We start from the raw sequence: 17,264 nt of genomic DNA, 5'->3' as shown, positions 1-17,264 counted from the left end.
AGCCCAGGGTTAGGTGGTTAGTAGGTGTTCAGACACTACTCTTGATCTGAGCCGAAAGGCTGAGGAGAGAGTAGTCGACGTTCAGTGAACGACTCTTGCCAGTGGAGCGAAAGGCAATGGAACATAAGGTCTGACCTCCTTCCAGGCTGAGTGACCGGCTGAGTGCAACGAGGTTCCCATGCGCCACGAGTTTTTTACAACTTGCAGAACCTGACCGTTTGGTCAGGGACACTGACCTCTTTTCCCTCAGATTGTCAAACAAAAAAAAATGACAGCATCTAACACAACAATAGCTATTTGGTGTGAATGAATCAAAATTATACTTATTTTTTAAATTTTATTTTATTGATTATACTATTCAGTTGTCCTGATTTCCACCCTTTGCTCCCCATACCTATTTTTTTTTGTCAGATCGGCAAAAATTTTATTTTTTGGTGTGCTGCAGAATTTTAGTAATTAGTGTAGGTGCCATGAGATGAAAAAAAGGATTGAAAATCACTGCCTCAGTGTGACATTTGCCTGGTCCCTGCCTCTTCTGACTCAGTTTCCCCAGTGGTTGAGGGGGAAGACTTGGTGTGTCTTCCAATTTTGCTGTTTGGTTGTGTTCTAAGTACCTGGAACTTTGTTCAAATGCAGCGTGGGATTCAGCAGCTCCGGGTGTACCTGAGATTCCTCATTTCCAGCAAGCTCCCAGGTGTTGCTCGTCCCTCGACCCTACTTTGAGCAGTAAAGACTTAGAGAACTCATTGAATTTGGGCCTTCAGGACTGGTCACTTGAGTCCTTTGTGACCTTCCCAGCCATCAGAAGGAAGCCTTGGGATTAGCTCCCAGCTAACAGGGTTGGCAGTTCAGAGGTCAGGAGCAGGGGAGCCCCTCTAGCCCCCAGCGAGGCTGTGTTCAGGTCGAGAAGTCCCTTCTTGGCCACTGGTTGATTTAACCAAGGGCTGCTCCTGTCTTTAGGAGCTCGTAGGACACCTGAAACATGAATGAACACTAAAGTCCACAAGTTATCCTAGAGGCCACAGGTGCCCTCCGAGGAGCTGGCACCCGGTGTGAGGATAGCGGCTCTCAGTTAAATAATGCATCTCAACTGTCCTTAAGATGGAAACGTGATCAGGAGGTAAGCCGGACACGCTAGGCCTGGTGGCTACACAGCTGCCTCTTCCCAGGAAAAGCGCACACTCTCTAGAGAGAAGGATGCAGGCAGAGCCAGCTGCCCTCTCCCTCTGGGCTCCCCCTCATCAGCCAGCTGCAACCACCGGGCGAGGGCATTCCTCACGGCGTGCTAGGTACCCACTGGCAGGGCTGGGGCTCTTCAGGAAGGGATGGAGGGATTCCTCCCTGCAGTTCCCACAGCAGTTTTGGCACAAAATGAGCTCGGCAACACCTGACTGATTGCAGCAGTAACTACACAACATTAACTGAGAGGACCCTACGGTGGGCCAGGAGCTGTGGAGCGAGCTCCTGCTCTGCCCACCTGCCAGGGCTCCCACACATGTTATGGCCAGGAACAGGAGGCCCAACCAGAGAGCTCGGGGGGGGGGGGGGGCTGCACAGGTATGTCCATCCCTTTCAGATCTGGAATATTCAGGCCCCAGAGGGAGATGTCAGCAGTTCACATGGGTCAGCAGGAGGTGGTGGTAGGGGCCCATTTCTCCTGCTTCCTAGCAGAGGATGGTGGTTCTAGCTCTGAGGGTTTCACTGCGTCAACAGCAACTCCACCTAAAGGGCCAGCTTCTAGAATGAGGAGAGGGGCTGAAAGTGAGCCCTTTCTTTGGCACCTAAGAGGTTAAACCACTTATGGTGGTGGGCAGGGCTCCCAAGCTGGGGGTCTCTCTGGAACCCCAATCCTGTTCCCCACTCCAATGCCACCTTTCCCACTGTGGGGCACTGCCCAAATCTGCTGATGGCATCTGGGGTCCCTGGGTGGGCAGGGAGGGCATCTTGGCCCTTGGCTCTATGTGCTAGTTGCTGGGACTGTGGAAGGCCACAGGTCTTCCCAAAGTTTGTGTGTACGTGTATGTACTCTGTAGGCAGGTATTTATCTGTGTTGTATGTCTGAAGACCTGGAGGCGCACAGCTGTTTGTGCAAGTGCACATTGTGTGCATGTGTGAGAGAGGGTCAGAGGCTCCCAGACATTTCCGGTCGCTTGTATACAGGTCGGCTTCCATCCTCAGTGCCTGGGAGGAGCTGGCTCTTTAACAGAAGGGGTTGGTGAGTTTTTTTGTAGAGTGGATAGCAACCCCCTTAAGCTTCGGGGGCATATCTGCAATTTGCAGAGCTGTTGGCCCGAAGCCTCGGGGGCCAGTGCACTGGCCGACAGAGGTTTAGAGGAGCTGGAGTGGACACTGGGGGCAGGGCAGGCTGGCCCGTGTGAACAGAGAGGGTTGGGTCAGTCCTCAGGGGAAATCCAAGTCAAGGCCACATCCTGTGTCGCAGGTCTGTCACCCTTGTCTCAGTTTACGGTTCCAAGGAAACTGGTTGCTCTGGATGGAGGCTGGTCCCAGATATCAGGGCCCCGAGGATCCAGCCCTGGGCTTCTGGGAGAGGCGGGGCAAAGCACGGGGTGTGGCTTGTAGACACCCTTGACAAGGCCCTGTGTGAGGCTGGCCTTGAGGCCACTGAAGAGACCCAGAAGTGGGGCCAGGATTTCGAGCTCTGGGTGTGGAGGGATCTCTGTGGGCCTCCCCACTACGGCTTTTGGCTGCCCTCTAGGGCAGGCTTTTCACTGTGGCAACAAGCGCTGGCTGGGCCTAGGGGTCTGGGCTACTGTACTGCATGTAGCCTTGCTGAGTGTGACCCTTTCCCTCTCTGACTCTGTCTCCCTGTGTCCTCTGGGCTCTCTCAGCAGTGACACGCCGGATTGCAGGGGCCCTCCTGAACCTTCTGAGAGAGTGGAGAGGATCCAGGCAGCCAGGTGTTGAGATGTAAATGGTATCAGAGGTAGGGGTGGTCCAGGGACAGCCTGTGGAGAGGAGGGGATCTTCTTTCTCTCCCTGGTTCCTGGTTTCGATGTTACAGATGCCAAAGCACAGGACAGAGGTGACCCCTCCCCAGATGCAGGTCAACAGCCAAAGGCTGGCTGTGCTCAGAAACCTGCCTCCTGCCCCCACCCACCCCAGAGCTCAGACGCCTCTCATGCTTCTTCTGAGGACTTCACTTGGGTTACCCCCTGGGACCCAGAATCTGTCTCCATTGCAACCCTGGGAGAGACCCTCGGAAGGGAAAGAACCAGGGGGTGGTGGCCCCGTAGGAACTCACAGGGGGTCTCACTCCTAACCAAAGGACCACCTTTCAGGCCACACACAGGGACAGCTTTCAGAAGCCGTGCTGCTTACTCTGCCTTTGAGAAGGAGTGCCCCTTGGGCCTCTTGTTGGAAGGGCAGAGGCCGGCAGAAATCTCCCTTGTGGAAATCTGCACCGAGCTGAGGGAAGGCACCTGTGGGTGCAGTGCCTCAGCCTACCCATCAGCACCAGGGTCCAAGCTTGGGAACCCACGTCTCCTTCACTTTCCTCACCTTCTCTGTTTGACCTCTTGAGAGGTGGGTGGGGAGGGATAGAGCTGTGGAGGCCAAAACTCAGGCTAAAAATTCTAGGGCTGGACGCTGAACATCTGTTAGTTTCCTGTTTTGCTTTAAGTTCCCGGGAGAGGGCCTAGCCTATGTCTACTAAACCAAAGGGCTTGGCCCCATCCCAGAAGGAGGGGGCAGAGATTTGGAAGGAAGGCCCCAGGAGGTAGGAGTTCAGGGCTCCTGTGGCCCTGGCCACACTGCTGGTTGAGGCGTAAGGGAGTGCGGGTTGGTGAGGACAAGGGTCCAGTGCAGACTCAGACAAACAACACGCAGCTGTCCAGAACCTCTGAAGCACCGTTTATCCAGGCCCCATGGAGCCGAGTGTCCCCAACGGCCTGCCCCCTGGTCGTGAGGGGAACACAGACACTACAGTGTCCGGGGCCTCAGACCCCGCATGGTCCCCCGCCCAACCCTCTGCAGGGCCACAGACCCATGCTCGCTTAGCCCTCAGCCCGCGAATGAACTGGCCTCCATCTCACACTGCCAGGGGCTCCGTCAGCGTGGGCAGGCTCAGGGCCATGTTAAACAGCTTCCTTGTAATCCCCCTTAAATAAACCTGTCCCAAGGGCAACCCACCGACCTTGCGTTCTGAACATATTCTACTGGCTTATGCCTTCCAAGAAGTGGAAGGTCTCTTCCTTTCTGCCCTCTGCTCTGGGGAACACCATCTCCCTAAAAGACCAGAGGGGAAAGTTTGCTCTTAACCCTGGGGCAGAGACAAGGGGAGGCCTGGTGTGGAGGGAACTCCCAGGAATCCCTGTCTGCCCCTCCCTTTCCTTTCTTCTCCTTGTCCTTAAGAGGGTAAGGGGTGACTCACCCAAGGTCACAGACCCAGGACTCAGAGTCCTCACCCATGTAGGAGGTCCCTCTGGTTTTGACAGCTCAAAGTAGCTCCAGGGCAAGGGACTGACTCCCTGAGCCTGCCTCTGCCCTTGGCCCCTGCAGTTCTCTGCGTGGAACAGGCTGCGGAGATGGCAGTTCTTGACTGTACTCCGTCCCAGACCCCTGTAGGTTTCTCCCAGCACCCTCCACCCCTGGCATCCTCAGGTCTCTGTGGCTCTGGGGACACTCAGACAGCACCAGGGCATGGGAGCAATGGGGCCGGGGCCTGCGGAAGCCTGGCCCTTCAGTGTCTGGGCCCAGGCCAGGCCTTACACCCAGTACTGGCCATTTTTGAGGGCAGGGTTGGCTGTCCGGCAGAACTGTAGCAGCTCTGGGTCAGGAGGGCCCCCCGGCGAGGGCCCTTGGCCAGTCAAGTTTGTGAGTGGGATGGCTTGGCTGGGGTCGACTTTGCGGAAGGTCTCCATATCACCGGCCAGGCCGTTGCGGGGCTTGGCTGCCAGCACCTGGACATGGTGCTTGCCTGTCTTGTTGCGTTTGCGGAGGTAGAAGAGCAGGGGCAAGATGAGTGCCAGGAGCAGGAGGATCAGGCACACGGGGATGATGATGCTGAACATGTTGGCCTCAAGGAAGCCCAGGAAGCCCCCTGTTGCCACAGCGGGCACAGGGCTGGAGGCTGCTAGGCCTGGCTCTCCAGTCGGAGGGCTGCTCCCCGTTCTCTCTGCTTCCGTCTGAGCAGCCTCAGGGAGACTGAACAAGGCCACGCCGTAGGGTCGGGCCGCATCGTAAGGCTCAGTGGCAAAGTCCAGCGAGACCACAGCAGGTGGGACACCTCTTGCCCACAGCTCCAGAGTGAGACTGTCCCCTGCAGGGCCTGGGGACCCACCCTCTGGCCCGCGTACCTCCAGCCCCAGCCTTCCATCCTCAAGGTCCTGCTGTGTGAAGTGCTCCACAGACTGGCTGTCCCTAGGCTGTGTTCTGGCCCAGGGCACACGGACCAGGCGGCCATATCGGGGTCCCCCCAGAAGCCGGAAACGGGGCACACTGCCTGTGCGGTTGGCCAACTCATCCGCATTTAGGATGGTGGAGTCCAGGCGCAGGGTGGCACCCTGGGGCCACGGCCCGCCTGCCCACACATGTAGCAGAGCCCTCACAGTGACATTCACTGTGGCTGACGTGTTGGCACCCCTGGCCAGCGCCAGGACACTGAAGTGGTCGTGGGAGGAGGAGAAGTTGGTGAAAGCAAAGGCCACCTCGCCTTGGTCTACCTGGAGCTGGCTGAAGGCTGTGGCTGGCTGCCCACCCACCAGGAGACGCCCATACTTGGGCCCCTGGGTGAGGTGGTATGTGGCATCCGGCTCCTCCCGGTCTGAAACCACTTGCAGCTGCTGCCGGCTCAGGGAGGATCGCCCTAAGGCTTGGGGCACCTCTAGGGGTGCCTGCAGCTGTACCTCAATCGTGGATGGCAAGACATCCACGACCAGGGACATGGGCAGGGGTGGACTGGCTCCGTCAGATACGCTCAGCTGGAAGATGCCTGCCACGCTGCTCCCATTGGCCACGAAGGCCAGCCGCCCTGCATCCACATCAGCCTGTGTGAAGTGGCTCACAGGCCCTGCACTGGCCCCTGCCAGGCTCAGGAAGCCATTGTGGGGTGCCCGTTGCACCTGGAACTCGATCTCCTCGGGAGCTGAGTCTGGGTCCAGCACACTCAGCTGGGCCCGGGAGACAGAGGCGCGGGAGCCGCGGGTGAGCTGGAGCGGGGCAGAGGCCTGTGGTTGAGGCGGCTGCTCATTCCCATCTTGCACCGAGATGGTGAAGGCTTCTGAGGTTTGAGGTCCCACCAGGGAGGCCCCCGCTGGCCCCTGGAGGTGGGCACGGAAGCGGAAGCTATCCGGCTGAGCGCCCCCACCACTGTGGGCATACACCAGATGCCCTGCAGCCAGCTGGGACTGCAGGAAGTGGGGCTGCCCAGCGTGGAGGGGCTCCTCGGACAGCAACAGCTGGCCCCGGGTGGGGAACTGCGTGACCTGGAACAGCACATCATACTCCAGGCGCTGCGGCACTGGGACACTGGCCAGGAGGTTGGAGGCGTCAAGGGCAGCTGTGGTGATCTTGGCCCGCTGGCCTCTGAGGACCCAGAGACCTGGGGGTAGAACACAGGCTATGGAGGTCCAGTCCACTGAAGAGCCTTGGACCCTCAGACTGGGGCCCCCAAGGCATGGTTTGCCTCCCCCCGCCCCACCAGACCAGGTACCCAAAGATGGGGTTCAGAGGTCCCAGTAGGAATAAGGGCCATGTCTCCCTTCTGACCTCAAAGCCTCTCCATCTGTCCACCCTCCCTATAACATCCCAGGTCCTGTGGGCTGACCCTGGCTTTGTGCCCCCTCCCCTCTCGTCCTCTCCCAGTGTCCCCCTGATTTTGTCAGCCTGTCATGCTGTTCACCTGTGTTCCTCCAGAGGCGGCTAGAGCGCTGGGGACAGGCAGCCTCAAATGTCACAGCCACAGCAAGGGTGGTGGCCAGATCGGGGGCAGGGGGCGAGACCAGCCGGAGCTTCACAGTGTCATGGGTCTCCCAGAAGGGCTCAGCAGGCATCTCGTGCTCATAGAGAACATTTCCAGCGTACACCTGTGGGAGACCCCTGTTGTTGGGATGAGGCAGGTACAAACCGTGTGCCCAGCAGCCCCTTCCCAGGCTGGCACTGAGCTCTCTGCCACGCCCCCAGATCACCCCTCAGTGCCAGCCTCCCTCTAGGCTCCCCCAGTTGTGCCTACCTGCCTGTCTGTCACCTGCACTCTCCCTCACTGGCTGAGTGGGTCACCACTGGACCCTCACGTGGCAGTGAAGACCCAGGCTCTACAGCCAGATGCCTGCGTCAAATCTGGACTCTGCCACTTCGGGCAAATCTCTTCTCCGAGCCTCAGGGGAAAGAAATACTCCACTCTTGGTTTCTTATCTCAGTAGTTGCTCCTTCACAGACTCTCTTGGTCCCTCCACTTCTCCCCAGCACTTATGGCTTGGCCTTGAGACTCTTCTCCATCGGCAGGCAGGGCCCTGGAACACTCATTCAGTCCTCATGCCAGCTACATGGATGACCCCCTTATGTGTGTCTCCTACCCGGCCTGTTCTCTCTGGAACCCTAGCTTCTCATATCCACCAGCATCCTCGGCAGCTCCTAGGGAGGGATTGTCTAGTGGGCGTCTCCGACTCCGCATGTGCCACGTGGGCTCCCAATCTGCCCACGTCTCCGTCCTACCGCTGTGGAAGGTAGCAGCTGTGTTCTTCCAGCGGCTCAGGCCAAACTCTGGCGTCGTTCCTGACTTCCCTCCTCTCCCCACACCTCATCATATCTGCCTGGATTAAGGAGGTAGCCTCCTAACTGGCCCAGCCTTGGCCCCTGCTCCCTTCCCCTACAGTTTGTTCTTAACACAAAATCTAGAGTAAGCTTTTGAAAAATAAGGTTATATCACCCTTGCTCGGGTGGTGCAGTAACCTACCGTTGGACTGCAGAAACCCTGTTGTGACCCTATTGCCCCTGTGACTTCACCTCTGACCCCTGCCCCCAGCAACTGCAGTCCATCCAACCTGCTGCTCACTACATGTGTGCGTAGTCTTCACTTTCATTGCTATAAAGAACCAAGGCCCTTCCCCCTTCTGACCCAAATGCGTCCTCTCGGCTCATCTTTTGTTTTCTCCTTTCAGAAGACACAGAACTGTTTTCCTTCTCACAGAGAAACAGGACTTGCGCAATGGCGAGACGGAAATGATGGTGTGGGAGACCTCTAGGAGAGCGGGCCTGTGGCGACTGGGGAGCCCAGCCCCGCCGAAGGGTGGCGGCTTCTCAGATGGCTGCTGTAAGAGGGAACGCAGGCCTAGAAACTGGAAATTAGGTTTTTTGGTGAAATCTCCCAAAGGTTGTATGTTGACCATTAATTAAAACATATTAAATGCATATGCAGGCCAGTTAAAACACATTTGTTGGCCAGATGTGGCCGGCAAGGATGGCCAGCTGTGACCTTTGGCTCAGGCTGAAGGGTGGGCAAGAAGGAAATGAAGACCCCTGGGAGCTGGGGGTGGGAGGCTGGATGCCTGGGTATGGGAGCATCAGGGTGGGAGGGGTCTGGTGAGGGCGGAGCCAGTCACAGACAAGGTGGGAGGGTCCCACAGCTCTGAGAGCAAGCGTGTCATCTGCGGAAGGAAACCTTGGACCAACAGTCAGAAGGCACATTCTTGGCTTTGCCTCTTACTAGTCATGTGCTCTGAATAAATTCACCGGACCTCTGTGAGCCTCAGGTTCCTAATCTGCAAATGGGGTGCCTGTTCCCTATCCCATCCAGCTCAGGTATTGTGGGGCCGTGGTGATGTCAGACACCAGCAAGTCCTGCCCAGCCCCCTTCCCCTGGGGCAGATGGGTCTTTGCCATGCAGCTTCCCCCAGCTTTCCTTCAAGACACTGCCAGCGCATCTCCTGGTGGCCCTTCAACATGGTCCTTCAGACTGCTGGGGTTTGGGGGGGGAGCGATGTCGGATGGGGGCAGGGCTCTGATGGCTGGGTCAGTCCCTCCCACTTCCGGGGCATCTGATGACAAAGGCTCCCAGGGTCTCAGGGTGCACAGAGACTGGAGCCACCAGCCTGCCGAGTATTTCATTGTCGGGAGGGGCAGGAAGGGGGGCACAGCAGAAGCCAGGACTACAGGAGGACAGAGAACCCAGGCCTGGCGTTCGTTGATACAAGAGACTCAATAAACCTTTCCCACCCCTGTTAAAGCTCCTCCTTTCCTGAGGCCAGAAAGCTACTCCCCTCCTCTGCCCTAGAAGGGGCGTTAAGTGATGGCTGCTGGCAGGGCACAGTGAGCCCTGAGCTCTGGTCCCAGCGGCCCTGCTGTCAGAGTGTTTACTGACAGCCTGTGCTGTGCTCTGGGACTGCCACACCCGGCCACTGCAGTGATAGACGCGCTTGGCTGCAAGCTCCCAGGACCCGCTCTGCTTCTTGCTGGCCGCTGACCTGAGCCCTAGGCTCATACCTCTGTCCACAGCCCCAACAGCTGCCTTCACCTCATACTCCGTCCCTGGACCAAGCGCTGCCCCTCACCAGCCACTGGTGTCCGCCACCCAGTACACGTTTTCTAGCCCCTAGGGTTTCAACTGCTGCTTCCCTGATCAGAACGCCTTCTATCCTGACCTCCTGCATTCTTCTGTGGCCACACACTAAACCTGACAAACTCAGGGGAGGCCTGCAGGATGGCCTTACAAAGTCAGAGACCAGAAGGAACCACACAGGATGGCCTGAAATGAAAACTTCTTAAGTAAAAGCGAACCATGGTAGTCACGTCCTAGGCAGGTATCCTCCCTGACAAAGGTCAGTCTTTACTTTAACTGAGCCTATCTGTTGTCTTTCTGCTCTATGATAACACACCTTTGGAATGTCTGAGTAATCCCTTTTTCCGGACCCCTCAGGGCACAATCTCCCACCAGAGTGCAAAACCAGGGATCCCCGCATTGTTATTGTTATCATGTTAATTGTTAACTGCTAACTGTCCTGTAACCCCCCCCCCCCCCATGTAAAAGGGGGGTGTGTCTGTCTCTTCCTTTTACCTCTTATCCAGTCCCAGAGATACCCCCTCCCCACCGCGGGCTTTGCTTTCCCCCACCTCCCTAATCTATCTCCAGTGGATTTCCAAAACCCCCTTACAGCTTCTCCTTTGATTCCGATGTATAAACTAAGGTGCATAACTGCCATTCTCTGGAGCATTTTCTCCATCAGTTGAGATTTTGCTTCCTGGCAATTGTCGATGGTCAGTTTGGCTCAAATAAACTCATAAAAATTCTTACAGGTCTGGACGTTTCTTATGTTGACATTTACTTGGCATAGGGCGACAGGAGTCCAAAGAAGCCTGCCCAGGGCCCATGCTAGGTACCCCCTGCAGGGACCCCTTGTGTTCCACCTGCTCCCCGTTTTGCATCAGGTGAACTTGGGTGAGTTTCACGTGGAATTGCAGACCTCCCTGTTTTCAGGTAAGAGGCTCTGGTTTTACTTGAGCTGTTCGTTTTTTTTTTTTTTTTTTTAATTTTTAAAACATTCCTTGAGGTAAAACTATAGGTTAAGGGTTGAGAGAACCCAGGCTAAGGCCGTACAAGAAAGAAAAACAGGTGGCTGTTTTTTTAACTTGGACTTTTCATTTGCAATTTCTTTCTGAGAGTCCGAATAAAAAAACATTTTGCTGGACATACGACAGCCTGAATTCGCTGGGGTCCAGAGATAAGAAGCACTTCCTCCCTCCAGCTCAAATTTTGAGTCTTCTTAGGCTATCAAGAATCTGCGTGGAGGTGTCAGAGGGCACACCTCACGCTGTGCAAGAGCCCCATGCGAACTTCCAGCTCGACTGTAATTAAGTTGACTTGTCCCGGGAGGTGCTCACAAAGGTTGGTCACCTAACGCTCTGGGTCCTCACGGCTGTATCCGATAGACAGCTGATGAGAGAGACCGAGACTTGCAAGACTGTTTGAAGTGACTCGGGAGGCGACAGCCTTTTGGAACTCAGCCCATGAGTCGCACCCTTCCACCCACCACACAATATCCCCCGAAATGTGTTCAGACTACAGATCCCCAAATGAAACAAAATTAACACAGGAAATCGTGCCTGCAAGGCCAGAAACTCCCCAGCCTCCAGCCCCCGTGAACACTTCTGCAGATACGAAAGAAATAGGAAGGCTTGAATTGCAAATGCTTACAGAAACGGGAAGATTTAACTAGAAATTATATCAACTTAAGGCCAAAATGGAGGGGTTGTTTTGGGGGAGGGGGAGCTAAATTAATTTTTTACATCCCAAATTACAAAATGCTGGTTCTAGCTCTGACTGGTGTTGCTCAGTGGGTCCGGCAATGTCCTGCAAATTGAAAGGTCGCCAGTTGATTTCCTGGTTGGGGCACATGCCTGGGTTTCAGGCCAGGTCCCCAGTTGGGGCACTAGGGAGGCAAACTATGGATATGTTTCTCTCTCTCTCTTTCTTCCTCCCTTCCCCTCTCTCCAAAAACAAATAAATAAACTCTTAAAGGAAGAAAAAAAAAAAGAAAATGCAGGTTCTAAAATTACACTGAATGAAAGGGAAGCCTCTTGATTAGAGATTAGAAGCTTCCAGGAGAAGCACAGATATATTTGTTTTTTAAAAAGTTAATAAGAAATTTTAAAGACTGTCTTTGAACTAAAGGAGGCTCTGAAGCTAATAAATGCCAACACCCCATTCCTGCCCCTTCTACAGCTCTCCACTGTATTCTTTGCTCTCTGAGATTCCTTGGCTAGACTCGCCCTCCCTGTCCCTTTCCCTCTGTCTGTTCTACATCTCCCCAGCCCTGGCCGGTGTGGCTCAGTGGATTGAGCGCGGGCCTGCGAACCAAAGGGTCCCTGGTTGGATTCTAGTCCAGACACACGTCTGGCTTGTGGGCCAGGTCCCCAGTTGGGGGCATGTGAGAGGCTACCAATTGATGTTTCTCTCCCTCTTCCTCCTTCCCTCCCCTTCTCTCTGGAAATAAATAAATCCTTTAAAATAAATAAGTAATCCAGAACCTGTTCCCTCCAACTAGGGAATGTTACGTGGCAGTATATTCAATATATTTTTGCTAATCTAATCTGCCCCAGTTCACCCGATGTGGCAAGATTTTCTTGAACCCATGATGCCCACATATCCTTTTTCCAGAGCGGGCAATGTATTTAGAAATAAATCAATCAGATACTGAACCAATGGGAAGATAATGGTTTTAAAGGAACTTGCACAGGAGGAATACCGTCTTGAGACGAACGTTTGCACAGGGTGTTTGGGGGCAGCTTCAGGACTTCCCCATCACCGATACCATTTATACATGAGCTGGAATTAAGCCCAACATACAGGACTGCTTTTAACAAGGGGCTTCTAATCCCACATACAAGCACCTGTAATCCTTCTATCCTTCTAGTAAGTCAGTGGGAAAGGGTGGAGACCGGCACAGAATCTCCTGGCTATAAATAGTTCTTCCCAAACATCATGTTGTTCCAAAGCCACAAGCCTATTATCAACTATTCCTGAGGACTGCAGGTGTTTACGTTCTGCCTTTGCAGCATTTCTGTAAAACAATAACAACAACAAACCCTCAGAAGTACCCCTTCGCTTTCACCTGGGAAGATTGCACGTTTCCCTGGGTAGTAATGCTCCAGGAATATACTCAGAGTCCCGCCTCTTGTCTTAGATACTAAAAGCTGATTTAGCCTAGCTGGCTAAAGTGTTGTCCTGAAGTGCCAAGGTTTCTGGTTTGATCCCTGATCAGGGCACACGTAAGAATCAACCAGTGAATGCATAAATATTATAAGCGGAACAACAAAAATGAATGTTTCTCTCTCTGCCTTCCTCTCTCTAAAATCGAGCAATATATATATATTTTTAAAAAGCTAATTTAAATGATGTTAAATTTCCTAGAGATTCCACTCTAATCCAATATGTGGATGATTTAGTTTTTTAGGCTCTAGGAAATTACTAGACTCCCAAATGGACACAACTTACCTATTACAACAGCTAGCTATAAAGGGACACAGGATATTAAAGGACAAGTTCTGGTTCTGTTTACCCCAGGTAAAATACTTTGGTATCTAATATCTAAACACGGGTTACTAATTAACCCTGAAAACTCGGAGGAATAATATCCTTTCTTCTTTTAAAAACAAACAAATGAACAGCAGAAAAAAACAGCTTAGAGAGTTCCTGGGTTTGACTAGATATAGTCACAATTGGATTCCAAATTTTTTTTTATTTATTTACTTTTAGAGAGAGGAGATGGAGGGAGAAAGAAAGAGGGAGAGAAATACCAGTTGGTTGCTTCTTGCATGCCCCCAAATGGGGACCTGGCCTGCAACCCAGGCATGTGCCCTGACTGGGAATTGAACCAGTGATCTTTCGGTTCTCATGCAGACCGGTGCTCAGTCCACTGAGCCACACCAGCCAGGGCGATTCCAATTTTTTAGTAATGGCCCAGCCTTTGTATGGTTTATCAAAATCAAATTGACCTGACCTAATTCAGTGGAACCCAGAAGGAAAACAACCTGTACAATCTCTAAAGAATTATCTACAACTCCCATTCTGGGACACCTTAATTATGAACTTTGTAACTTTTTATACGTAAGAGCGAAGGAACTACTTTAGAAGTTTGAACTCACACATGGTCATCATCACAGACCTGTAGGGTATGATGGTCAGCAACCAGACACAGTAGCCAGACGGCCCCCTCCCCGCATGACCGCCATGTCTGCTGTAGACACGTTGTGCAAACAAGCAGAGAAGACGGTTACGGGCTCTCCTTTGTTTATATTCCCCGTTCTGTTACTGGTAAGTCTCCACTGAGTTTTTGTCACACTTACCACTTCCTTCATTGATTGGCTCTTGCCTTCTGCACCTAACTGGGACTCTGTGTAACAGTCTTAACCCAAGGACTTTGCTACCTTCTTTGTAGGATGGAGACATCCACAACTGCGTTTTGCTTACTGACCACATTTTCGCTCCTAGGAATAGTTTACAGGAAACACCAGTTGATAACGCTGACTTAGTTCACAGATGGGTCTTTGAAAGATGAACAGGGACGTTACTGAACTGGATATACAGTAACTTCCCTGGTGGACGTAACCGAAGGTTCTATTTACCTGAATAGATCTGCCCAACAAGCCTAATTAATAGTTCTGACTTGGGCTTGCCCATTGGCCAAAGATCAAACAGCCAATATTTACACTGATAGTAGCTATCTATACCTTTGGCATAGCTCGCAACTTTAGAATATTGATAAATCAGCGAGTCTTCTTCCTTTTCGCAGGGCAGCCCAGAAGGAATGGAAAGTAGGTTGCAGAATTATTACATGTCATACAGAAACTAAAACAATTGGCAATTATCGAAAATTCCAGGACATTCTCCAACTGCCACCACGGAAGCAAAAGGAAGTTACTTAGCTGATGCTGCAGCGAGACCGGCAACATTGAACAGCCAAATTATCCAGACCTGAGATTGCTCCTTGCTTCCTACTAAACCAACAAAAGACCCTCTTGTTTAATTCCAGTGGACAGCTGCGGAAGAAAAGAGGACATGGGGACAAAAAGAGGGGACCTCTGTCCCAGGCAAACAGATACCACTTGGACCCAGTCAGAAACCAAACTTAGCAATAGGGGCTTAATCACCTACACTCTAACATGTGCGCGAGCTAAAACGGAGTGTGAAAAAATGATTTCGTGGGGAAAGCAACATTATCAGTACTGCAGCCCATCAGCAGATGTTTTATGTGTCCAATAGTAACCCTGGAAAATCATTCCATGGGCCTCGAGAACATTTCCCACTTTCTTTAGGTCCATTGGAGGGACCGTAATTGTATTTTATTCCAATGCTACCATTTCAAGACTACGAATATGTGTTCATTATGATTTGTATGGGTTGAGGCATTCCTTGCAGGAAAGCAACAGCCTTATGGGCGGCAAATTATTAGGGAAAAATTAGTTCCCAATTGGGGAATTCCTTCTGAGTTACTGCGGTTGAGGGACTCATTTTACTGAGCAAATAATGCAATTCGTTCGTAATATCTGGCCTATTCTACGTTATTTTCATTGTGCTTATCATCCCCCTTTCTTTGGATTGGTAGAACATACAAATGGGACAATTAAAACTCAACTAGGTAATTTTCAGAAGCTTTTAAACTCCCTTGGCCAAAAGCTCTCCCTATACTGATCCTCAACCTGAAATGTGCTTTTGGTAAACATAGAATTTCTCCTTATGAAATAGTCACTCTATGACTCTGAGTAAAGGGACGTGCAAATCAGCTTTTCTGAAAGGAGATATTCTGCATTATTATCACCGGCTCATTAATCAGCCTATAGAGACTGATAAATCGGTAACAATCATTTCACAGTGTGCTCCCAGTGATGGACGCCTCGGAGACCACAACTTACAATCAGGAGATTCTTGTCCATTGGAAAAAAACCCCCGCACATTAATGAAAGACTCTCTGCAACATTGTGGGAAGGACCCTTACCAGACACCTAGCCTAGAACGGACGTCTGCCCTATTTCTGACACTTGCTCTGCCTACCGCGCAGGTCAAAGACTGCTCAAGGATGTGAAGCCTTGGACATCAGAGATAGCTATCTCAAGACATTGACGAGGCCTGTATACCTACAAATGGATGTTGAACTTTGTTTGATTAAAAAGAAAAAGATTTTATATATTTATTTTAGGAGAGAGGAGAAGGGGGGGAGAAAGAGGAGGGAAGCATAGATATGAGAGAGCAACATCGATTGGTTGCCTCGAAGTGCCCCAACTATGGAGACCAGACTTGCAGCCCAGGTGTGTGCCCTGACAGGGGTCAAAGCCACTTTGCAGGATGCTGCCCAACTGGCTGAGTCACACCAGTCAGGCCGTCTGGTTGTTCTTCCTGTCTGCTCACACTAGTAATAATAATAATAACCGTACTTGTTCTTTAGGCTTTTTTCAAAACTTGTGTGTACAGTCCAGATGTTAATAATTGCTGAGGGTGTACAAAATAACTTTTGTATTATCCCTAATACCTTTTCTATGGTTTCTGTTTTGAAATTTAGAAGAAATGCTTTTGGAAGGAGAAGGAAAAGGATGTGTATATTTTTAAGAGAAGTTAAACGGAAGTAGTTTGTCCTAATAAGCTGTTTTATTTTTTTCTGAATGAGTAAAAAGAGACAGACAGATAAACAGGGAAGTTGTAGAAAGTTAGTGGAAAAAGAATATTAAGAAAGAAATTCACTCTTTCCCTGCCAAGTCTCAGTGAAGGATGCCACTGAGGAGTACTTCAAGTGCAAGAAATGAACGAGTCGACTTGGATTTTGTTTCTTAAAAAGAGAAAAAGGAAGGAAGGAAGGAAGGAAGGAAGGAAGGAAAGAAAGAAAGAAGGAAAAAGAAAGAAATTTTATGTATAAATGCCAGAACCTAATTATGGAAATATGCTTACCCCCTAACCCAACAGGGACTGAAACAGGTAGAATAAAATGTTCCCCCAAATTGCCCACCGAGTCTAGCCCTGTCGGAACCGTAACAGTCCTCAACAGGCAGCTATACAACAACAGGGCAGAAATGATCGCAACTTCTTCTAAGTTTGTTTTTCAGATCTAAAGCCAAGTCACAAACCCCAGAGACAAACACAGTGCCTGGTTGGAAAGTCCCTTCCTGCATCCCATAGTAAGTCTTGCACAATCCCAGAATGCCTTTCTTTATTGATGCATACCTGGACTTCAGTGGGACCCCAGCATTCCTAAAAAGGAAAAAGCCAGCCAAACCACACCCTGTTCGGTTAACCCCAGCAACTTCCCTGTTCCCAAAGATAAAAATCCCTAAGCCCCATATCCGGGGGACGGAACCCGAGGCCCTATCTCTCTCACCCTCTGCAGAGCTTCAATAAATCTGCCTTTGCTTGGATCAGTGCCCCTGGTCTAAATTATTTTAATCCAGGAGACAAAAACCCAAATTCACCGATAACAGGACTGCTAACTATAGAAGCTGAAATGTCTCTAAAAACATGGCCCTCTGTAACTGCTGCTGAGGCCCCGGAAATTTATTTATGGAACTCTTGGCTCTGGTCAGGTAGCTCAGTTTAGAGCATCGTCCTGATACGCCACAGTTGCAGGTTCAATCCCCGTCAAGGCACAGACAAGAATCAACAAGTGAATGCATAAATAAATGGAAAACCAGATCGATGTTTCTCTCTCTCTCTCTTAAAAAAAAATCTTACTGTTCTCCTGGCCTCTGGAATTGTAGATGGTAATTGTAATTTACAGCATTGTGTACTTACAGCCTTGGCCCTGATTAAACCTTAAGGTTACAGCTTC

The 17,264-nt window shown here is 51.5% G+C and overlaps 1 protein-coding gene across 2 annotated transcripts in view; it reads right to left on the bottom strand.

Moving 5' to 3' along the window:
* Positions 1-357: 357 nt before the first annotated feature.
* CSPG4 (chondroitin sulfate proteoglycan 4) overlaps positions 358-17,264 on the bottom strand; it is a 49,225-nt gene continuing 32,318 nt past the window's right edge. For both annotated transcript variants that reach the window (XM_045192824.3, XM_071221919.1), the window contains 2 exons: positions 6,860-7,043; positions 358-6,559 (listed from right to left, as the gene is read on the bottom strand). In XM_045192824.3, the coding sequence (XP_045048759.2) occupies positions 4,725-6,559; positions 6,860-7,043 (2,019 nt within the window). In that variant the 3' untranslated portion in view covers positions 358-4,724. The remainder of the gene's footprint in view (positions 6,560-6,859; positions 7,044-17,264) is intronic.

This window comes from Desmodus rotundus, chromosome 7, assembly GCF_022682495.2.
Source record: "Desmodus rotundus isolate HL8 chromosome 7, HLdesRot8A.1, whole genome shotgun sequence".
Classification (NCBI taxonomy): Eukaryota; Metazoa; Chordata; class Mammalia; order Chiroptera; family Phyllostomidae; genus Desmodus; species Desmodus rotundus.
The sequence above is the reverse complement of the archived record's forward strand: the minus strand, read 5'-3'. Positions and strand labels throughout refer to the sequence as shown.